The sequence below is a fragment of the Callionymus lyra genome, chromosome 19, assembly GCF_982586985.1.
Source record: "Callionymus lyra chromosome 19, fCalLyr1.hap1.1, whole genome shotgun sequence".
In the NCBI taxonomy this organism is placed as follows: domain Eukaryota; kingdom Metazoa; phylum Chordata; class Actinopteri; order Syngnathiformes; family Callionymidae; genus Callionymus; species Callionymus lyra.
This window is the reverse complement of record NC_141836.1, coordinates 8,845,054-8,869,000: the sequence shown is the minus strand read 5'-3', so window position 1 is coordinate 8,869,000 and position 23,947 is coordinate 8,845,054. Positions and strand designations below refer to the sequence as shown.

The 23,947-nt window shown below is 37.1% G+C and overlaps 2 protein-coding genes across 3 annotated transcripts; both read left to right on the top strand.

Annotated features, from left to right (window-relative positions):
• The first annotated feature begins 1,940 nt into the window (after window positions 1-1,940).
• rbbp8nl (RBBP8 N-terminal like) lies at window positions 1,941-13,955 on the top strand. The gene is made up of 14 exons (XM_087782123.1): window positions 1,941-2,128; window positions 5,766-5,842; window positions 5,910-5,952; window positions 6,015-6,110; window positions 7,192-7,304; window positions 7,380-7,455; window positions 7,577-7,737; window positions 7,817-7,851; window positions 8,343-8,413; window positions 8,500-9,136; window positions 10,134-10,206; window positions 10,267-10,331; window positions 10,397-10,526; window positions 11,376-13,955. The coding sequence occupies exons 2-14, from the start codon at window positions 5,770-5,772 to the stop codon at window positions 11,429-11,431; spliced, it is 1,629 nt and encodes a 542-aa protein (XP_087638249.1). The 5' UTR covers window positions 1,941-2,128; window positions 5,766-5,769; the 3' UTR covers window positions 11,432-13,955.
• Window positions 13,956-14,789: 834 nt separating this feature from the next.
• On the top strand, window positions 14,790-23,577 carry hck (HCK proto-oncogene, Src family tyrosine kinase). 2 transcript variants are annotated; one of them, XM_087780856.1, is made up of 13 exons: window positions 14,790-14,941; window positions 17,142-17,278; window positions 18,574-18,601; window positions 18,947-19,046; window positions 19,381-19,476; window positions 19,690-19,793; window positions 19,863-20,012; window positions 20,949-21,101; window positions 21,176-21,358; window positions 22,190-22,266; window positions 22,363-22,516; window positions 22,587-22,718; window positions 22,811-23,577. In XM_087780856.1, the coding sequence occupies exons 2-13, from the start codon at window positions 17,150-17,152 to the stop codon at window positions 23,011-23,013; spliced, it is 1,509 nt and encodes a 502-aa protein (XP_087636982.1). In that variant the 5' UTR covers window positions 14,790-14,941; window positions 17,142-17,149; the 3' UTR covers window positions 23,014-23,577. The 2 variants fall into 2 exon arrangements, with proteins under 2 accessions (XP_087636982.1, XP_087636983.1); XM_087780857.1 differs by having other exon boundaries at window positions 17,137-17,278.
• Window positions 23,578-23,947: the final 370 nt, after the last annotated feature.

The following is a 23,947-nucleotide window of genomic DNA, read 5'->3' as shown; positions in this document are numbered from 1 at the left end:
AGTTATGTTGTGTCTAACAAAAAAACGTCATGCAAGCGGCAACTATAACTACTTGTATAATTTGAAAATAAATAGTGTATATAACTGTTTTAAACAAAGTTAAACATGTATTAAGAGCCTTTTGGACAATTTGTTGTTTTTTTTCAAATGTTAACTAGATCATTTGGTCGATCGATTGAATACGTTTATAGTTGAATTATATTTGGAGCAACATAAGTTGGTTTCTCAATATTATCACTACATTTTAAAGAGTATTATTCTACTTTTTTAAATACTGGCTTAGTGTTGCTAACAAAAATGCGTGTGGTTTAAGCTCAAAACTGGACAAAAATTAAATGCATGTTCACATTTAGTTGTAAAATGACATTAAACATAAGGACATTTTTATCAGTATCATGAAATTCAACGCAAAAATACAATTTAAACGCATGCAATACATAGTTTAGCAGGGAAATGAAAAGTTGTAGCTGACATTTTACACTCGAGTTTAATTCCTGGTTCCTTTTTTCTGTCGAGCGGCAGAATAATTTAATGTAAAACACGTTTAACTCGAAGATTAAACTCCTAAAGCTTTATAACATTTTATAAACATACCAACACCGCCATCATCACTGCGACGCCGAGTCACGTGACGCAATCACGCACACCTGCGAAAACCTTCCCTAAAGAATACATTTTGAATTTTATTAAAAGTAAAATCAATAACCAATAAACGTTTTTTCAGTTATAGATCTGATAATAAGAAACATAATTTGAAACGATGATAATTTAGCGAATTATTTACTCTTTTTTAAAACGTATAAGGTCCACTAGAGGGCGCCATATAATCAATACTTCATATACAGTTTATTTACAAGGTCAATTTTTTTTTTTTAATGAATAATTATTTTTGATTTCCCATACACATTTTGTATTCACTGGATTATTTACACACACCCATGAGAATTATTTCAGCAATGATGGGAGGGGAAGCTCGTGTCCATTTATACTCATGTCTTCTACATGATCTTGTCAAACTCAGAGACGTCCAGATTCTTGCCCTAATCCTTATGTCAACGGCAATGCATGCTGGGATCTCTTTGTCCTACCACCTGCAGGAATGCATTGTACAGACATAATGGTGCGTTTGTGGAATAAACCACGTATATGGTAATTATTTAGTACTTTTAAATATAAAAAGGAATAAAGAGTTTCAGTCAAATTTACTGATCAGGGGCAAATCTGGTATTTTAAGTCATTTAAAGTGGTTTAAAGAAGTAAATTTTTCTTAAATATGTACCGGTTTTGTAATTTAAACTTTTAAAATAATTAATTCATTTAAAAAAAACGGCAGTTTTGACATTTAAGATGAGAAAAAATGTTTTGAAAAATGTTTTTACGCTCTTTGTTCAATAATGACATACAAGAATGTGAAAGTTTTATGTATCAAGTGCGTTCTTTATTCCAAATCGTGTCATACACTTAAATAAACACGTTTTTTTTGTAAGAAAGTTCATGAAAACTCACCAGAAGTTATGAGAGTTTTACCCTTTTAATCTATTTTTCTTTTTTCTTTAGCCATATATGTACTTTGGGGCCACTTTAAAAATGAACGTATCAACTACATCTAACTACTGTCATCCTGCTGCTGCTTAGTTTGGACATTGTTCAAACACTGATCTATTGCCACAAGCATTGCAGCCTGTAAGTGTTCTTGTGTCTGACAGTTTCCATGAAAAAGCATCAAAAATGTTACAAATCCAAAGTTAGTTTCAGCTCATGCTGTTGCTAATGTCTCAGAATATTCTGTCAAATCCTCCTGCAGAGCTGAAAATAAGACCGTTTCTGTTTCCCAATCAGTTTTGTTCCTCTATACCTGCAGGCCTTTATGGAGCCGGTTTGGCCGGTTATGTGGGATTTCGGCAGAACAGGAATATCAAGGGAGAACTTGCCCAGGCCTCTGTGTTTGTGTTCCTCAAGGGAACAACTGCTCCGACTGGTTTTCTGGGGTGGGGAGGTCTCGCTGGGAGGGCGAGAGGCGTTCACACTCGTTTCCTCTCTTCGCCTGTATCACTCGGTCCATCTCTGCAGGGAGAGCGAGCGAGAACAGCCGGGTCAGCAGCCAGAGGGGAGACCAGAGCGGCGCCAGGTGAGTTTCCGTCTCAGGTGCACCTTGGCTTGCGTGTGAATGGTGTCTCGCTGCTGTTATGAAAGTTGCTTTTAAATCAAATATTGTTTTTTTTGCTATTTTGAAACTAATATGTACCAAAAAAAAAAATTGAAAATCAAGAAAACAAGGACATCAAATATTTGCTACAAAGTCGTTCATTTAAAGCCAATCATAAATGTCGTGGGCGGAGCCAAGCAGTGACCCCCCAGCTTCATTGTAGTCGAGGTTCATTAGCAGATTACACTACATATTATCTTGTGGCTTTTAAAGGTCCTTGACAACCTCTCAGTTTTTTGGTCCCATATGTGGCCCTGACCCCCCCTTTGACCATATTGGATCAAGAAATAACCAAATCACATTCAGGTTAAATAAATGTCATGAGAATAAATTCAAATAAACAAACGGATGAAGGTCCTGGAGCATCATTGGTTTGTATCGATCATTTAAAAAAAAGTTATATTTCAATATAATTTTATGAAATATTCAGTTTCAGGAAAAAAGACGGTAAGATGTATGATATGTAGATGGGTTTCTGGTTCACGAACAGAATGTCCTTTGAAAAATGTTGTCAAACGCAATTTTCCTTATCACTTCTTAAAGACATTACATGACTGAGGGCAAAATATAGCTACTTAAATTGATCACTTAAATAATTCCATCAGTTGAGGAGACCTTGAGCCAGCATAGCGCCCCCTTTTGGTCAACGATTTGTTCCCAAGACATAGGAAAACGGAAGCTTTATTTAATTGACAATGTATCTTATTGTCAAGAACAGCACGGGCGGCTTTCATTAGGACGTATGAAAGAGTTTTTGTAAATTAAATTGAAAGAAATTCAGCAGATGTTTGTCCCGAGTTAGTCCAGGAGTAGAAGCGCTTTAGGAACCAACACCTCTTTTTAGAAAACGCTTCCACTCCATCCTGAGAAAATGAGACCTACTGCAGGAAACTTTGCGCTTTTTAGAAAGTTGCATTAATGGAAAATGCCCATTTTTAAAGTGCAAACTCATTTGCTTTATTATGTTTTACTTTAATAGCTTCATCAACTGGTTGACTAAACGGTTAGGAGCACGTGCCTCGGAGCAAAGGTGGCCCTTGGGCAAAGAAATATCCAGGGTTTCATGAAAGTCGGTGACTAACAAACAAGAAGATGAATCAAAAGTAAAGGAGCGTCGGAGAAATCGGCTTTTTTTTTTCCTTGATTCAAAAGGTTCCTCGACTCCGAGCGTCAACAGTTGGAGTGTGTGAAAATATGATCAAACGATATCGGAGGAGGAGGGGAGAGGCAGACAGGTCTTTTCTTGCTCTGCACAAGTGATCAACAGACTTTTACCCTGACGGATCCTGACATGTCGGCTCCTCACCGATCGGAACAAAAATGATTTTTTTTTTTTTTATTCCTGATTTATGTCGCAAGACCATGATGTGCTACAGCTTCCATTTCAGATTGTGGTTGTTTTGATAACATTTATAACAGAATCAAACATTTTTTGATACCGGTTGATTTTGTCGTCCTTCGTGTTTTGTTTTTTTTCTTTAATTATAACTATTGCTACACTTATTCGAGAGTTTTGTTTCTGATATAGTTAACATTGAAGTCGATTTTAACATCAGACACTTGTTTTTTCCCTTTAGACGCCATCTTTTTTTTGTAGTTGTAGCTCCTTAAAGTATTAAGAGCCAGTATTAACAGTTATTTTCGAATTAATTTTTAAAAACAATTAAATTCAGACTAGTTTTGAGGAAGATTTTAAAAGGACACAAAGTAACCAACAGTTGTTGAGCAATATAGTTGTTATTGCAGACATCAAACAATGTCCATCTTCACCAAAAAGGCAAATATCTTACAGATAAAAAAACAATTCCCAAGAAGAAATGTTAGCAATTAAGGCCCTTCATGTTAGCAAAGCATGCTACGTAGCTTGTCCAATCAAGAGGTAGATGGATAAACTTTATTGATACCTCTGCAGGTCTCCTACAGGAAATTGTTTTTCCAGTCAGCACACAGCAACATAGACGATAAGTTCATAAAACAAGAACAAAAACAAAGTGAAATAAAATAACAAAAAGACAAATGGCAGAAGTCTAAGTATAAAAAAACATGGATCAAATAAAAATAACAAAGACGAAGGATACAAATATTCAAATGGAATATCATCTTTTCACTCAATTCCTGCGCCCAAACTCAGAATTATACAACCTTATAGCACGAGAAATCAATGAGTCCCTGAGTCTATTAGTGTTGCATCTGGGGAGGAGCAAAGTTAAGTAATAGTGATTTGTAAGAGGCTGCAAGTCAAGGCACGAGTAGAACAGAATATGAAACTATTTTGTAACACCATGTTAATACTCAACAATGCAGTGACACTTTTTTTTTTTTTGTAAAGCTACACAAATTCAATTTGTGACAGAGAAAAAGAAAGGGATCCTTATCTTCAGTGTTAAAATAAAGGTGTGTGTATGTGTCGAGTGACCTCATCAGCAAAGTCGACTGATTCAAAAAGGATTTTTCTAACATGTTTTATTTTCACTAACTATATTCTTAGTCAGTGACTGTCTTAAAACTTCTTGTTCGTCCAGTTTCCACCGCATTCTTTGATCGGCATGACATCTAAACATTGTGGAATGACAACTATTTTCTGTAATCTATAATAAGAATCTGAAAAAAAAGTGTTAATTATTCATGAGAACAAGAAGTGGAGTTACACAACAATACATGCCCTGAAAAAAGTAATATTTATTCCCAGATTTTATGGTCTAACTATGGGTGTTGCGTCTTTTTTTATGGTTGTTAATGAAGACTATTTTATGTATTTTTCTTACTGTTTTATTATATTTTATTTTTTTATTCCTCCTAATTGAAATTGGTTAACATTTCAAAAACTTTTACCTTAAAACATTTCCTGCCCTTCAAATTAATTTGAATTCCTAAGATATAGAAAACTATTATTTTCTCCTCGGATTTATTTTTAATTCCATAATTATCTATTGGTTTTTAAATCTGGTCGTCTGTAGCAGCTGTTTTTATACAGAAACCATATTTATGAAACGTATCTTCTTGATTACTTCATATTATAATGCGAATGATGTATACGAACACTGTTAAAAATATGTAAACAGCTGGAATAAAAGAGGTTTTTTTGTAACCTGTAGAATTCAAGTTTTGAAACAGTGACTCACTGATGACACCTCTGTGTCTGCTTCTCTTCTTATACAACTTTTTTTTCTTCTTCTTCTGACGCACAAGTTGAAGCTCGGCACGCTTTGAATGCGTCTTGAAATGTATTGGCGAGTGTGAACTGGCGCAGCTGGTAGTGCTGGTTCTATCTTCGATATGACAACGAAACTCCTGCTGCGAGCATGTTTTTATCAAGAGGTCACATTTCAAAATGGCCGACTGATGGTGAAGCCGATGTGAGGTTACAGAAGCTGCTGCTGCTTCATTAAATTGAGGAGTTACCGAGTGGGAAAATGTCCTGAATCTTTAAAAAAGGTGTATATTTTTCAGTAAACTATTCGTTAAATGAATCCAAAAAAACCTCTCTATGGTTGTTTCGAAGGTGCTCTCTGCCAAAGTAGAATGAATACATGTTTGTTTGTTTTTTTTGGCTCTACAGGCTCATGAATGCAGACATGGAGGGATTCCACGAGCTCCTCCTGAAAGTCAAGGAGGCTCATGAACGTGAAGTGGAAGGTGAGGCTGCAACAGTGACCACTGGTGCGAGGAGGATAATCTTTTCTTTTGTTTTCTCCCCCTCTAGGTTGGCAGATGAAAGTGCAGGAGCTGTCCAACAAGAAGGGATGGTCAGTTGTGCCGTCATCGGAAAATAATGTCCATTAATGACTCAAACTTTAATCGTCCACAGCGATACGAAGCGGATGGAGGAGCTGTTCACGAGGAACCAGCAGATGAAGGAGCAGCAGAGGATCCTGACGGAAAACATCAAGAATCTGGAGAACAGGTGAAAATGTTGCCCTGGATACCGGCGTAAATATCTTGCGAATATTTCTTGATCCAAACTTGCAAAACATGCTGCCAGCAGGTGTCATCGATAGTGTTTCTACAGCTGGTTCTTCATTGTTAAATATTAGTAGAAGAAGAAGCTGTCGCGTCATTTCCTGTTAGTGTGTAAGCACTAAGTAAGTCATTTATATTTGTATAGCGCTTTTCCAGACCAGGGTCACAAAGCGCTTTAACAATCAAAACAATATTCAATAAAGTATATACTTTAAAGATCAAGATAAAACTGATAACACAACAGGAGTTCCAGAAAATCAAGGAAAAGCCTGAACAAATAAAAACGTCTTAAGATGTTTCTTAAAGGAGTCAGTAGATCCATCAAGAAAGAGAGAGGAAGATCGTTCCAAAGCTTAGGAGCAACAGTCTGGAATGATTTCTCTCCTCTGGTCCTGAACCGTGTGTGAGGAACCATCAGTAGATTCTGATCCACAGACCTCAGAGCCCGAGCTGGGGTGTAAGTCTGGATCAGATCAGTGATGTAAGGAGGAGTCTGACCATGAATAGATCTGAAAGTAAGAACCAGAATTTTAGAGTTGATCCTGAAAGAAACTGGCAGCCAGTGAAGAGTTTTAAGGATCAGAGAAATGTGAGTTCTCCTACTTGAGCGTGTTTGATTTGAGACATACTATCCATCGAGAATTTGCGTACTAGTTAGTACGTACACTATCCTGATGCAAACTAACCGCCAGTACACCGAGAGAAGTATGCAATTTGAGAGGTGTGACGCCAGGAAGTTATCTACCTTATCTCCTCGAGTCGACTCAAGTTCTATTTTTAAGAAGTCATTCCTAGTATCCAGTTTTATGACGCACACAAAACAATCGATATCTAAGGAAAACTCATCTCAACTGCATCGTAATCCCATTTAAAACCCAAGTTTCTTTACATTTTATTGCTATGTAAAAATGCACTTTTCCAAGATTGAACCTATGATATGTTTATATGTCCAAATCCATCAGAAAATGTCAGTTTCAACAGTACAGCCACGGAAACAGAGCGAGTAACTGGTGTCTCCTGCACAGATTGCGAGCTGGACTGTGCGACAGGTGCACCGTCACGCAGGAGGTGGCCAAGAGAAGACAGCAGGAGTTTGAAGTATCGCAGATCCAGAGCCTCCAGCACATCACTCTGCTTGGTTAAATATTAAAACTTTCATTGGAATATCTGTCTCTCAAGTCATGTTTAATTGTATTTTATTGTTCTTCTGCAGTGGGAGAGGTGAAGCAGCTGAAGAAGGATAATCGCAGGTTAAGAGACGAGAATGCCAGTTTAAGAGCCGTGATAAAGTAAGTACAACGTCATTATTTTTTCTTTTTAATTCTTATTTATATTTAATTGTTTTAGTTGTTTTTTATGGACAGGTTTTCTCCTGGACTTGTGTATAATTGAAGTGTATTTTCGTTGCAGAGGGGCCAGTGAACAATTCACTAACGCTGAAGTTAAGCCGGTGAGATCGCCTGATCTATCGCCCCCTGCTGGTCCCACCGCGACAGTGATCAACAGAATCGCAGAGCAACCGACAGAGGGCGATGTTGTCGTGAAAACTGAGCCTTATCATAGAAACGACGGTGAGGACAAGACTGATCTTATATTATATTAAGTTTATTTGCACCTTTTATTCTTACTTTCTTTTCTCTCAATGATCAGACGACCACCTCAGACAGATGCAGAGGATTCCGTTTGTAAGTTGATCTATATTTATCGCAGTCTAAACATATTTGACCTCAAGTTTCAGCTACTTAAAATTCAACCGGATGTATCATTGTATTCATTTTGTGTGTATAAAGTTTGACCAGAGGCTCAGACTTGTGTCTTAAATTTTAAATAACGAAATATATATACAATGATTAAACCCTTTAAAGTATGTACTTTATTGAATATTGTTTTGATTGTTTAAGCGCTTTGTGACCCTGGTCTGGAAAAGCGCTATGTAAATAAAAATTACTTACTTACTTATAATATAGTAATCAACATTTCTTTGTCTTTTAACCTTTTTTTGACACTCATACCATATCTATTTACTACTTTGTATCATCATCTATCTAAATATATTTTTATAAGACGCGATTCAACAATAATAATTGAATATTCATGAATATAATTCATATTCTTCACCACAACGGGGTCCATTTTGCTTCTCACTCTTAATTTCTATTTTTTTTCTTCCCACCAGAATATCCCACTTTCTATGGTCCCCTCACTCTGGAAGGCGGAAACAAGTCCGTCTTTCTCTAGAGAGAGAAGGTAAAACAAGTGAGAATCACCAGCGACTTTAATTTATGGTGCACAGAAGATGGATAAAGTCTGTTTTTTTTTTATTTTATTTACAGACACTCTGTTGAAGTGAACGACCAGCGAGCAACAACCTCCTCTCAAGCGCCTCCTAAAAACCTGTCAGGCAGTGGAGAAGTGACCACAGCCAAGCAGATCCCTTGCCGGCCTCAGCCAATCAAAAGCGTCCCTGCCGCCCACCCCTGGGATCCCACTGACTGGGTCTCTGTAGCAGAAACAGTCGCTCGCGCCAACTTCTTGCAACAACCGTCCCAGAAACTGGGTCCCGTCCGATTTACAAACCCGATCCAGCTGCCGAAGTACGGGGGGTATTCGGGTTCTCGTAGACCAGGTTTTGGGCCTTTGTGGCACAAGCCGACAAGCCCGCAGTCGCCGGCTAAAGAACCCACCGTTTTCTTCCGTCTGAGGAATCTGGCTGATCATGGCCACGCCAAGGACAAGAAGGAGGTCCAGCCCTCCAACACTGTCCCTGCAGAAGCATCTAAAGAACACTACGACGCCCCCTTAGACTTGTCGGACAGAGGGAAGTCCAAATCAAGCCCAGATAGAGAGGCTGGAGAAGCGAGAAATGGTGAGATGGACTCTGAGAATAATCCTCACACACTTCTGTCCTCACCTTCCCCGAGTGAATCCCAACCAGCCGCCGTCATGCAGGAGGAGTTTTCTTCCGAGCAGGTATTCCTTATTTTCTCTTTTCAGAATCAACATTTGAGCCGTTTTGTCTCGATTAGATATTTGAAGTCGGAGCTCTTATAAGATTGGAAAAGTTTCTTACATTTAACACTATTATATAAAATGATTAATCATCTGTAAAAGTACTAGCACCCAAATAAATTCAATAAAATGACGCTAGTTGCAAAAAAAAAATGAAATAGTCCTTGTATATTATATATAAATTCAGAGCTTAAAGTCGGGGTAGATGATCTTCAAAATGTTGTGAGTGAGTGGCATGTTGAATTCAAAAGTTAAGAAATGCAAGGAATCCTCACTAAAATGTTGCTTCACTTTAATGATGCTCAGTATCTGGGGGTCCAAATCATTTAATGTGGCCTGTATCGGTGTAACTTTCAACTGAAAACCTAAATCACCAAAATGACAGTTGATATCATTAAATGTCAAAAATGAATCTATAGAATGAATATAAGAGGGTTCTTTTCTTTTTTTTAAGCCATTAGATGTTTCGGCCTGCAGGATAAAAAAATGTTTTGTAAGTAATTGTCTTGTTTTGAGCCCCAGGCAATATTTTGTACAATACAGACTAAACTTTCCTTTTGATTCTTTCAATACTGAGTGGGATTCCGTTCCAAATAACCATAAATTCATTTTGAAACGCCATAAAAATGTTTTACGGTAATGTATTTTCCACGGGGGAATAAAATGTAATCAATCAATTATAAAGACATTTTCCAGGGGAAAAGAAAAATCTCCTTTACTTCCTTCAAACAGAGTATTTCAGCTCTTTTGGTTAGTAGAACCATCTCTTAAAATGATGAACAAATTTAACTCAATTAATCGCTAATGATTTGTGCTCATTGTAGAATAATAATCAAAATTAAAAGTGGGTTAAAAAACAAAACAAAAAAAACACTCAGCTTTGTATTAAACACTCATCTCTCCAGATATAAATGTGCAGCGTTGTAACAAAGTCAAGTCAAGAGTGTCATCTCTGCAGGTCGACCGGGACGAGGAGCGAAGAGAGGAAAGCAACGCAGAGCAAGACATCCTGACGATTTCCATGCGACCTGGTGAGAAACTTGTCGAAGCCATTTGTAGCAAACGAATGAGCGAAAACTGACTTTTCCCAGTGGTTCTGCTGGAGTCTCTGAACCCTGTTCCGCAGACGAAGGAGTCTTCGACCACAAACGGAAAGGTAAGAGTCGACCAGGAAAATCAAAAACTTGTTCATCACATTGTGATTTCTTTCTTTTGTCGCAGTCGTCAGCGGTGACTGTGTTGGAGTGCAGCTCCGGAGATGAGGAGGAGGAGGACGAGGGAGAGATGGAGGAGTCGGCATCAGGGCCGGAGAGTAACCAGGGCTGCAAGCGCAAGAGAACATCTGACATGAGTACGGCAACATTATTCACCGTAAAATGTCTTATAATTGGTTTAATTCTGAACAATGATAACTTATGTAGTAGAGCTGTAGGTGTTATTTTAACAAAGTACTGAGACGTTTTGAATATTCCAGGAAGATAAAACGAGGAACCGACACAAATTGGAAATGGCAAAAAGCGAAACTTAAAATTTACAAAATTGCTGTTACACTATTTTTTACACTAGGGGGAGCCAAAAACACTTTTCTAAATTCCACAGATTGGACCTTTAGGCGATAATTTTTTCTACGTAAAGCAGTCTTTATCAGATTCTTCGACACAATTTTACATTTATAATGGAAAAAAAGAAATGATTATGAAATAAAGATACAAATAAAAAATACTTTCATTTTGAAGTCAAAGTGTTAAGGTTAATGATTTCTCAAGTCTGGATGTTTGTAACCAAACTACCGACTGTCTTTTTTATTTTGGACAAATTGACTTTTGTGAGATATTGAGATTATGGGATAGAATGTTCCTACATTAACATTTAATAGAAATATATATCCAATCCTTTAGAAATCAGCTCTCTGACACCGTTCATAAGTTGTTGCAGATTAGTACAAGTTTAAGTTTTAATGTGTTCTTTTCCCAAAGTTAAAATGATGTACCTCTAGATACAGATATATAGATGGATATAATTCTATTTAAAAAAAAAGGATATATAGATCTAGATGTATATCTAGATATAAATCAAATTTTCCAAGTTCATAAAGCTGGCACATGTCATTGGAGTTAGTGAATTGTCATCACAACTACAAATATTCAAATATTACCTGAGAAACGTGCACTAAAAAAAAAATGTCCTCCTGTCTTCCCAGATGGGCACGAGGAGAGGAAAGTCAAGATCACGATGCGAACAGAGGACAAGAGCTGAATGAGACTTTCAACACATGGTGCTGATGGTTCTTGAGGTACTGCCAGGACAACTGATCTTTCTTTGGAAGCTCCTCCAGTGTTGTCTTAGAGAAGATTGAACAAATCCACAAAATGTTCTCTTGCTCGTCGCAGTATTCTCCGAGGTGTGTTATCGAGGTGTTATCATGAGTCTCTCCTTCATGTGGATCTGAACCAGAAGTCATTTGGGTGCAAACGATCCGGTCCCACAGCAGTGACCGGCCCCAGGGCCACATGCACGGAGCAGTAATGGGTTTTTAAAATGTGTTATTGATTAGATTTTTACCACGTTACATTCATCTAGTGTCTGACATGCCTGCACGCATACATTAGCTGTGACACCAATAGTTTGAACCTCCAGCTGGACCTTAACAATTCTGTTGTGTTTCATGGTGCTGTTGGTTTCTTTTGACAGGAATAAAACGAGCTTTTGACTGAATAAGGAATAAGAATGTGGCACATTGGTACCACAAGATAAATTGATTTGTTTAACAAATGTTAGTAGCAGTTTCAATTTCTGATGCCATTTTCTTCCCGAGTGTCAAGACTTGCTAGTGTTGAGAAGGAGTGAGAGCTCACGACTTCTTCTTTTCTCTAAGGTCGCTTTACTTTCTTGGAAATCCCAACTTTCACAATCGCTAAGATTCTAGATTGCACTCCCATGAATTGAGCTTAAAATAAGCTTCCTTCTTAGGATTGTGGTTGTGACGGCGCTTCTTGAAATGTTCAGAGCTGGAAATATAATAATGTAACATAGACCTGTGTTTATCTTGATCTTACGGCTGTGGAATTGTTCAGAAAAGGTCTTATGTTCCAAGATAAATTACAAGTATATGCATCAAACTCATTTTCTTACTCTAAACACTCATCTCTCGGTCTCACACCCTCTTGGTGAACTCATCACCTCAGCTCCGCTCTTCATCCTGTATCAGCATCATGAAAGTTATTTTTTTTAACTTTGAAATGGTCCTTTTTTTCATCCTTTAATAACAAATCATAAAGTAATACATTTATTTTCACTCACTTTGTGAGATAAACACATGGTAGTGGGTCAGAGAATGATCATTTAAACTTCCCAGCCACATTCTTGTGAGTCTCATCTCCATATTCTAATGTCAAACAGGGAGTTCTGAGTCGATGCTGCCTCACACCTAAAGGACTATTCACTGATGATTCAAATCGGTTTTCATGTACCATTTTAGCTCATGAGCCAGCTTTTTTTCTGTCGACTCGACACAAATGTGGACACTTGGAGTTCAAAAGATTCCTGACTTTGCTGTCAAAGATCATATTTGTCACAGTTCGTCTCGGCCCGCCTTTGATTACAGAAAAAGGAAACGAGTTCCTCTTCCCCTTTTTCATGTTAAATGACTTGCAAGTGTTGAGTTTCCTTTCACAGCTGTTCAACTCTGAAGATGTACAAACTGTAAAATGTGTGACGTTTCCTTGTACAAATATTCATGTTTTCTTCATCCTTATGTCAAACTTGTCATCTTCTCGCTTCAGCCGTTAGCCTCCGTGATCCCCTGAGTGCAACAAAGCTTTAAAAAAAACCTTATTGTTGGTGCACTTACACATTGTTCTCATGCAATTATTCTGGAAATCCTACCAGAAAAAAACAATTATTTTGAAATAAACCTTGGGTAGATTTACTTAATTTATGTTTAATTGTGTTTTGTGTAACCATTTTATACAAAAAAGTTTCAAATTAATATTGAAATTTACTTTCCACAGGAAACTGCTGTAGTACACATGCCTGGCCTATGTGAGGCGCTGTGGTGTGTTCTCAAATCATCATAGAAGAAATGTGCTACACTGCAGGGGATACCTTTTGAGTGGAAGTTTTACTCTGGTAATATACATTTCTGGATGACGCTCTTTGTGATGGAAAAGTACTGAGCTAAAGAATGTTTGTCAAGTTTATTAAACCCCACTATAATTGTATCACTGCTGATGTTTTCATCACCACTGCTGGTATGACCACAATGTGGTGGTACTTCCTGCCAGGTCTCTCCGAATTACTAAAAGCCTCCCGCAACCTCGAGCATCCTACGAATAAAATGGCCTCTCCAAAAAAAAAAAAGATGACTTCTATTCAAGAAAACAATTTAAAAAGTGAATAAAAAATATATTTGTGTTAAGGGGAAACCTTTGGAGTAAGATAATTAACGGGATGCAAAACCGCAACAAAGATATAACGGCGAACTAACAGCTCTGTGCTTCAGAAAGAATTCGGACAACGGTGTTCGACTTTCTCCTCACAAGTGTTTTTTTACTTTAAACCAGATATGATTTTTATTTGTTTTAGTAAAAGCTCTTTGTTATAAATGTGACTGTGGTTTGAAGTTAGCTACAACTTTATAACTTTTCTCTTCAAGTTTATAATTTAATTTGCAGATGAGGATATAAATCTGTCTGATCTGACACACTAGCTAGGAAATGATAGACTTATGTGTATACAGGAGCTAACAGTATAGCTTTAACTGTTTCTTTGTGATGTTTTTTGCATTGAAGCAATTTATTTGAGCTGCCAAATGATTTGTTTTTTTATATATATATAGAGCACGTTGTGGATCACATTTTGAAGTTCTTTATTGTTAATAAAACACGACACAAATGTATTTTTCATATTTTGACAGTCAACCAGACAGGCTTGAAACAAGATGACAAAAAACAAACCTTACAAAAGTGATCTTAAGAAAGTGATGACATTGTACAACAGATTATTTAGGTTTTAGGAAATGGTTCCGTGTCCCTTCTGTTCCAGACGGTTGAGAAGGAAACAAGCTGGTGTGTGTTCCACTCAAAGCTTTATTGTTCCGACATGCTCTGAACAGCAGCTGGACTCTTCATCCCATCCCTGGAATCTTCTGTCATCTTTACCCCAAATTCTCCCTGTGATTGAGTTTATTTTCAGACAATATCCGACTCAGCGGTCCTGGTCGCACATGGAACATTTGTTTAATCCCACAGTTGATTGAGGATTATGGAGCGAGGAGCTGTCTAACATGTGATGCTGAAGGCCTCGGGCTGCATCACGCCTCATCCCCGCTCGGCTCTCAAAAGACAGAAGGGGTTGTGATACTAGTAAAAAGAAGAAAAAGACAATCATAATAGTATAGTTTAAGGAAAAAAAGATCAATGATTAAATGTAGAGCAGTAGCATTCCTTTCCAAAAATATTGTCAAATGAGTTTTATTTTGAAACGAGGGATGTTTCCTGCCTGTCAAGGCATCACAGATGGGTGGGCCGGTCATAATCTGTCTGATTGGTGTTGAGCACTGAAGCCGGGTTCCTCTTTTTCTCCGTCTGTCTGACTTCCTCGTTTAGTGGTCAGCTCTGCACTTCCCTCACGCAGCAGACGAACAGTTGCTCTTCAACAATGGACGTCAACCTCTGAAAAAAAGGATGAATTCTTCTGCAGTCGTTTGACTCGAGAAGACATTCCACAGCATCACAGATCTTCCTACCTGTGTTTTGTACAAAGACGGTAAGGTTTTCTTTCTACTTTTAAATTGGATTTAATAAAAACTAGAATAAACCAAATAAAAATGACAAGATAATATATACATAAATTGTGTTTTGATCATGAAGTTATGTTGTGAACATTGAGAGGAAGAATAGTTTGAATTAACAGTTGAAAGAAAAAAGAGGAACTTGCATTAAAAATGGTGGAGATCACCATCTGAAACTGAACATAAAAAAATGAAAAGTCTCCAGCATCATCGCCCTTGTGAGTCTAGACAAGAAATAAATGGTCAAATGAATTGTTACCCTAATTAAAGTGAGTATATTTAACATTTAAGGTTTTCTTACTAGAGTGTAAATATGTGTTTTCCTCCAGATTCTATCTTTTTAAGGTGTTTCTGAATGATAAATGGTGTAGATCGAGTGTGTAGGCACATAACTTGATTATTGCTGTGATTCCATTAGATGTTGTTTTGTATAACGTTCAGTTTTTTGTTGATGGGTTGGTTAATTGCTTTAATTTTAGTTTTATTTTCAGTTCTTAATGGAGCTTCAATCACCACGTTAGCCAATATTTAACCAATTCTCAGGATTTCATGTGAATCCATTCTCTTTTTTTTGTGTTATACTGTTGACAACACTAGAGAAAACATAACCTCCGAGAAGTCAAAAATAATACATAAAAACAATGGATACGTGTTGCCAAATGAATACCTTTGCTATAATCTATAACAAATCAACTCCTTCTCTAGACTTTAGAACCAAAATCGAGACATTAAACACGAATATTCCCACGATGTATCTTCTTCCCCTTCTCCCTGCTCGGGTCGCGGGGGCAGCAACTTAAGCAGAACCCCAACTTGTCTTCCTGCTATTAACACAACTGACCGCAATTACACATCACAAGTCACAGAGGTGAAACAACCTTGCAACATAAATTTGTACCGAGGCACGAAACTCCCATTGACAGAGTCAAGACAACACAACACTCTGACGTACTCCACAGGAAGCTTATTAAAAGTGACGCATCAGAAAGTGCTTCTATAATTGTGGTACAAAAATAACTGTAAAGTGTCACATACTGACATGTGAAATTATAAGTTGACTCTGATGGGTTACAGGACGTCTTGTGTCTCAGAGGTCAACTTTCTAAGGGGAACTAGATTTGTACAGTGTTGTGACACTTTCCATGGTAAACTGAAAGTACTTGCAAACCTTGACAACCCTTTCTGTCACAAGAGAAAAATGAAACAACCCTGTAATGAAAAATGATGACATAGTCCAAAGAACACACTGTATCAATCAACGTCATGAAATAAATATATTTAAAATATGGATAATTGCTTAAGCATTGAGACCCTAAAAAACACAATTGTGAATTTGCAAAAAGGGGAAATTAATTAAACCTTTAAATATAATCAAAATCTATTTTAACTTTGGTGCTTTTGTTATCTTCTTTGTTTCACTTCTGCACAAGGAAAGCACATATTTCACAACCAGTCAACCATGTGACACTTCTTCTCACCGATATACATAAAACTGTTTGGATCAAAAACCTTTCTTCAGAATAATAAAGAGTCTATGAACATTATTCCTACATTTGTCTCTTTGCGTGATAAACATGAGAATGAAGTTTGACAACGATGCAGATACAACTTAACTTATGATCATGTATTTAGCATGAAAATACACATTTATACTTCACCAACAATGAGCTAATTCTCTTGTCAGGGTTATGCATCATATGAGTGTCAGCTGAGACAAAGCTCCTACAGAAAATACTCCTCAATAGTATATAGTGTTCACGTTACGATTATTGAAAAATAAACCTTACATTAAATGATAATCATCAACACACCTCATTCATGTTTCTAAGAACCTCAATCGTTTTTAGACGTTTCATGTTTTAACTAAAAATGCGTATTGATATATTTGTGCGTACTAAACAGTTTATAAGTAACAAAATGTCCAAAAAAAACACACAGTCCAAGCGCCTGTTTTGATTTCGCCACAGTTTGGTGTCAATTTTTTAAAATAAGTTGTGTACAGTTACAGACACAACACCTTAAATTACAAGTATTATTATTATTATAATCGTATGATGTTATATCAAACAAATTTTATGCAAAAGAAGAAATAATATCTTCCTATATTCAAATGAATTCCCGGTAAGCCTGGTTTTTGGTTGATTTATTTAACGTGTCCATGTTTCTCCAGCGCAGGAAGCACAATGGGCTGCGTGGGCTCCAAGAAGGAGGATGAGTTCTCAGACAAGGACTCCAACAGCAACGATAACAGCCGTGCACAGGTGGCCCACTACGTGAAGGACCCGACCTCCGGGAAGTTTGGAAACAACACGGTAAGAACCGACAAATAAACTTCATCCCGTTTTTGACTTCTCATCCTTTTTTTGGGGGGGAATTCACAGAGAATGAATCGACACCTACCGATCCACGAACGAGTAACGGTTAAATATTTATAACGGTTAAGACGATCCGAAGGTCAACTCCTTCATAAAACCCTAACAACTACTTTATTGATCAATAGGCTCACAGTCTCGCTGCATGTGTATCATTAATAATCAACATGTAATGTGTTCAATATTCACACCATCTTTCAGCCTCATGATTGTATCAGTTCTGAGTATCAACATCTGGTTTCCCCAAACAGTTATGAAACAGGATTCTTACATAATGCTTGTTGTCGCCGTCATAAATTGATACAATCTCCTTCACATGTACAGAATATTTAATTTTCTTTTTGTTTTTTAAACGTGCTTGGTTTTAATGCGAAAAATTAATTGTGTTATTGTCTGAGGTCAAGCTGAACTGTAATAAACTTGTGTTATAAATTGTTTTATGAGAGCTAACGTGTGTCAGAAGCACGATTGCGTCTTTCTGCTTCTTGATAAACTAAATATGCTACTTCCACTAATAGTTGTTCTAGATGTTCATAAAGTGGCTAAATCCAAAGATAATTTGCAATAACAAGAAAATGTCTTCTGTCCAATCGTCACATTGAATGTTTGACCTTATTGGTTTCCTTGTGTGTGTGTGTGTGTGTGTGCTCTACACGTGTTAGTAAACCATGATAATAATTGGGAAGTTGCGCAATAGAGAAGATTAAAAAAAAAGATTGGTCTCAATCTGAACATTCTGTCCAATTATTTTGAATTACATGATTAACAATATAAATCTTAATAAAATTACTTATTTTCCATATTATTTAAAGAATAATAATAATATTTAATATAATATATAATAAAAATATCATTATATTTTGCTTCTTAGTCTTCCAAGGATTTAGCAAACTGCCGTTTGCTTCTGCTTTTGTATTTACTTATTGATTCTGTTGTTTTCACACATGGATGAACCAGAAACGTGTGACTTCTCCTTTATATCATCGCAGATGTATCCTGTAACGTTCTTCGTTCTTCTTACTGTAGCTCTTTATGAATAACTGCAGTTATTTGTCAACATTTACCTGGAGTACACAATTTGTGAAGAGTGTGCATCGTGGTCCCATTCACTAGTATTTGACACCATTTGAATGTCACTTGTCTTTCTTCTCTTTTATTAAACCATAATTAAATATATCAGTACATTTTTTTTCCACTTTGTCAGTGAAAATAATTCTCTTTCTTTTGGTTCTCAGAGTAAGATCCCATCCAACTCGCTTGATGGTGAGTGACTTTTTTAAATGCATCTTCTGGACATATTTTTCTAGACAACGTAAACACCTTAAAAGTCTGTAACAGAAAGCAAGCAGAGAATATGGGTTCAGATAACTGTCGCACTGACACAGGTAGTTGCATTACAGAATGATGTTGGTTATAGTGTAAAGAGCAAACTGACCTGAGTGACTGAAGGTCACTGTGATATGATTGAGGAAGTATTTCTCTTTATTAGAGTGTCTTAAACCATTTTTATGTAGCTTAAATTTTCTCTGTTCCTCTCCACAAAAACTACTAGTCAAAATGCCACGGACATACGTCTTGATGTACTGCTTTTCTCGTCCATCTTTGAAGGTGAAGTTGGCTTCATCGCAATGGCGTTGTACGACTACGACGCGATACACGACGGGGACCTCGGCTTCAAGAAGGGAGACAAGCTCCGCATCTTAGAAGAGTGAGTAATCCGGCCATTTTCCAGGGGAGGTAAAGCACAGACTGAGCTTTGGGTTTCTTTTATTAGAAGCCCTTACGGGTTAAAATAACAGTTGGTGTTTGCATTGAGGGTTAGAGAAAAAGGGAACCAAAAACACCCTTATCTGTCATTTGCATAGAAAATAAAGCATCTCTGTGTGGGTGATGTCATCGTGAAATAAAATGGGCCAAGAAGTGAATCTTGGGGAATTCCCTACACACAAAGAGTTCCATTAAAACCACCAGGAATTAAAAAAAACAAACAACTAATCCCTGAATGAATTTGATGAATGACTTTTTTTCCTGTCTTTCTTTAGGTCAGGAGAGTGGTGGAAAGCCATGCTCATCAGCACCAGTCGGGAGGGTTTCATCCCGAGCAATTATGTGGCCAAAGATACTTTGGAGGCAGAAGAGTAGGTGGACCGATGTTTCGGAAACTTCTATTGTTTCAATTGTTTATGTTGTTGATAATGTGAATATCATTTGTGCAGTAGAATATTCCATTTTGGCAAATTTATAATCTCATTTTTATTGTCTTCTCCTCTGAATCCGGCCTTTAAAAAGTGTATTTTCTGGTCAGACCTGTTAACCCTTGACCTTTGCTTCTGTTGTGTCCCGATGATCAGCTGGTTCTTCAAAGGCGTGAGCAGGAAGGACGCTGAGCGGCAGCTGCTGGCCGCCGGCAACAAAGTGGGATCCTTCATGATCAGGGACAGCGAGACGACCAAGGGTGAGTTATCGACAGACAAACGATGACATCAGAATAAAACGGGTTTAAAACTGCCTTCTACGACCACAGGGGCCTACTCCCTGTCTATCCGGGACAATTCCGGCCAGTCCGTGGAGAAGGTGAAACATTACAAGATCCGGACGCTGGACAACGGAGGGTACTACATCTCTCCACGGATCACCTTCAAAACCCTGCAGGAGCTGATCAGCCATTACAAGAGTCAGTCCCTCAACTCACAATTTGAGCATTTGATATTATCGATGATAATATTGTTGTTAAAATAATAACAATGATTTTTTAATTAAGAATTTACTTACTTTTGTTTTAATTACTTTCTGTAACAAAAAGGGATATTGTGCCTTATTCTAATTATCTTCCTGTTTGTTATCTATTCTCAAACAAAACTTTTAATATTATTGGAAGTCTCTATATATTTGTAGACATCAATAATCTCTGTTCCTTATATTATCTTAACACTTAAACCTCTTAACAGGTCACAAATTTTAAATTAATCTGGCAAACCATCTCTCGGGCCACATATAATGACTTGGTGGTCCAGATTTGGCCCCCAGGTTGGGGGTTGACATTCTATCCCTTGTGTTATCTCAGGGTCAAGGTGACCCGATGGCCCAAAAATATATACCTTGATGTACTTTAAGTCAACAAGGAGGATTCAAAGCTCAAATCAAGGATCTTTTTTCACTAAATTAAAGCTGAATAAACACATATTACACTGAAAACACAGTGAATGTATCAGAATGGTAGTATTACTTTCACAAGATCAATTAGCTATGAACCAATAAAAAATACCGTATTATGCATTTTACAATTATGCTATTGCTTATTCATATGGAATTAAAGCAAAATCTGTTTGTAATCCGCCTGCATCTACATTTTAAAATCATCCTTTTGTAACCTGTTCCTTATCAACAAGAGTAAATTCATAATGCAGCTATTTCTTAATTTAAGCTAATATATTATATATTAATATATGATTTATTTAAATATCTGTGGAGCAGCTGATTGTACTGATAAGCAAATTATATTAAATATTCTTGGAAAACTATTGTTTTGGGCTGTGAGTGCAGCATCCAAATAAGAAACTGTATCTATCTATCATGAGTCTATTCACTTAACTTGATGTCCTCGCTCTAGAGCAGGGAGATGGCCTCTGCCAAACCCTGACGAATGCCTGCCTAAGCCCTAAACCGGAGAAGCCGTGGGAGAAGGACGCCTGGGAGATTCCACGCTCCTCCCTGAAGATGGAGCGGAAACTCGGAGCCGGACAGTTTGGAGATGTGTGGCTGGGTGAGATGAAAGTCGGATTGGAGGTAGAAAAAAAAGCTTTTCATCGTCTGACTGAACGTGTTTTCTTTCGGAAGCCACGTACAATAAACACACCAAGGTGGCGGTGAAGACCATGAAGCCCGGGAGCATGTCGGTGGAAGCCTTCATGGGCGAGGCCAACCTGATGAAGAGCCTCCAGCACGATAAGCTAGTCCGTCTGCACGCGGTGGTCACCAAGGACGAACCCATTTACATCATCACTGAGTTGATGGAGAAAGGTGTGCGACTTGTTCATCCTTATACCCATCCATCTGAGATCAGTCATTTTAAAATATTGAAATCAATAATTATTCAACCCTAGAAAACCTTCTTCTCATGGTGACAGAAACTATTACATTATTATTTTGAACCAAGATTTGATTTCACATTCCGTTCTTTAAAGAATGGCGTTTATAAATATAACGTTGTCTTGAGAATAAATTACAACATAAATCATCTTAAAAAAGGTATGAAAGAATATCTCTAAATAAGTATATTGGAAATGAAGTGAGATAACTAAGGATGATAAGGGATTCATCTAGAAAAAACAAACATTATATGGTGTATATTTACAGGAGAATAAAAATAATAACGTAGCATACATGTGTATATATGGATATTTATATGGATAACTGCTTAGTATATGAATAAATATTGTACTATATAATTGTATCTTGTGTAACATAGATGATAAGAGACTAAATATATGTTGCTTCCTATTGCTATAAGAGCATATATATTGTGTATTTTTATGGATATCTATGTAGAAATATGTGGCAATTTGATACAAACTGAAGAAGTATTTTTTCTTCTTCCTATTCCTTTCTTTCCTTCCTACAGTACTTTTTTTTCTTTTTTATTGTGATTTATTTGTGTCATTATTTGTCTATTTTGGACCAATATTTACATGTGTTATGCTGGTTTGAAATAACATTCATAAACTCATTCCTTTCACTTTTTAATATCTACACTATTTCCGCAGAAGTGTATTACTTCTACTACTATTACTATTACTACTACTTAGTGTAGTGATAAGTCCTACATGAATTTGTTGGTCTGTTTTTCTGTAGGTAGTTTACTAGACTTCCTGAAAAGTGACGAGGGTGGTCGCGTTATTCTCCCCAAGCTCATTGACTTTTCTGCACAGGTACGTTCACTAAACAAGCTTAATTATTATCACTGGTAAAAACAATTCAGTAAATTGTATTTTGTGTCTTAAAATTCATCATATTCTGGATTCCAGATTGCAGAAGGCATGGCCTACATCGAGCTCAGGAACTATATCCACAGAGACCTCAGAGCTGCAAACATCCTGGTCAACAGTACCCTGGTGTGCAAAATCGCAGACTTCGGTCTCGCTCGTATCATCGAGGACAACGAATACACTGCCAGAGAAGGTGTGTAGTAGCACGGGGGAAAACATCGGTTAACTATGGGGGTGACAAGACTTTATCCTCTGAAATCCAGGAGCCAAATTCCCCATCAAGTGGACGGCCCCTGAAGCCATCAACTTCGGCTCCTTCACCATCAAATCGGACGTCTGGTCTTTTGGGGTTTTGCTCACAGAGATCATCAGCTATGGACGAACACCATACCCAGGTAACGTGTTTCTAAATGTTTGTCATCACGTAAACAAATAAAATGATCTCAACACTAGGAAACGTTATTTCCTCCTTGTTAATTATTGTCAGGAATGACTAACCCCGAGGTGATTCGATCGCTGGAGAAGGGACACCGCATGCAGCGTCTGGACAGCTGTCCCACGGAACTGTACGAGATCATGACGGAGTGTTGGAAGAACAAGCCCGACAACCGTCCCACCTTTGAGTACCTGCAGAGCGTGCTGGAGGACTTCTACACAGCCACAGAGAGCCAGTATCAGCAGCAGCCATGATTATTTCTTTTTTTTTTTTCAGCTATCAAAGTAAATAATGCAGTACTTTCTTCACTCATTTCTGTTTTTATCAGATAAATACCACAAGCTGTACAGAGAATATTTTTATAGCTTAGTTACTAAAAGCTCTTTTTGTATTCTATTGTTTACTATTAGTGGAATACTTATCATTAGTAAGTTTTGAATTAATAAAAAAAAAAGAGTAAACCTGTGTCTTTTCGGTTGTAAATAGAGATTCAAGACATCATGATGGAAATGAGAAGAAGACGATGAACTAGCTAAAAACAGAGACCAAATGATATATTGTTGATTGCTTTACTAAAAAACGAACTGGAAAGACTGATCCGAGTCCATATTTTTTATTGAATACATTAATATAATACCTTGTGCCTTACATTGTTTCTTATTTATTACATTAACAGGATATTCTTCTCGTGCATAAAGGCATAAAAATAAGAAGGGATGGAACATGTTTCCGTCATATTTGAGGTCAAATGAAGCATTTGAACTGTAATTTATGTTTGTACTGATGATTTTACGTAAAATAAACGTTGATAAATAAAATTGTTGTCCATGTTCTTTAATCGTATATTCTGTCGGTTTGGGCCATGATCATAGAAATGGAAAAGATTTATCTGGAGTTTTTTTTGTGGGAGTGGACTCTTCCTGACTGAGGATTATTTACTAAGATCAGGTGTGAATGTTACAACTGGAAAGTTCTAAGATTCTATCAAAAAGTCTTTTTCCTCTTCTTTCACTCACAGAACAATTCTTTGCGCAATAGTATAACCAAAACCTTTGCAATTTGCCTCTTTATTTCATAAAGCTATGCACAACATATATCTGAACAGCATTAAATCAAATTTTAATTGTTATATTACATAGTAAAATTATAAAATGATATTGCATGCTTAATTCCATCAACCCCCATTCT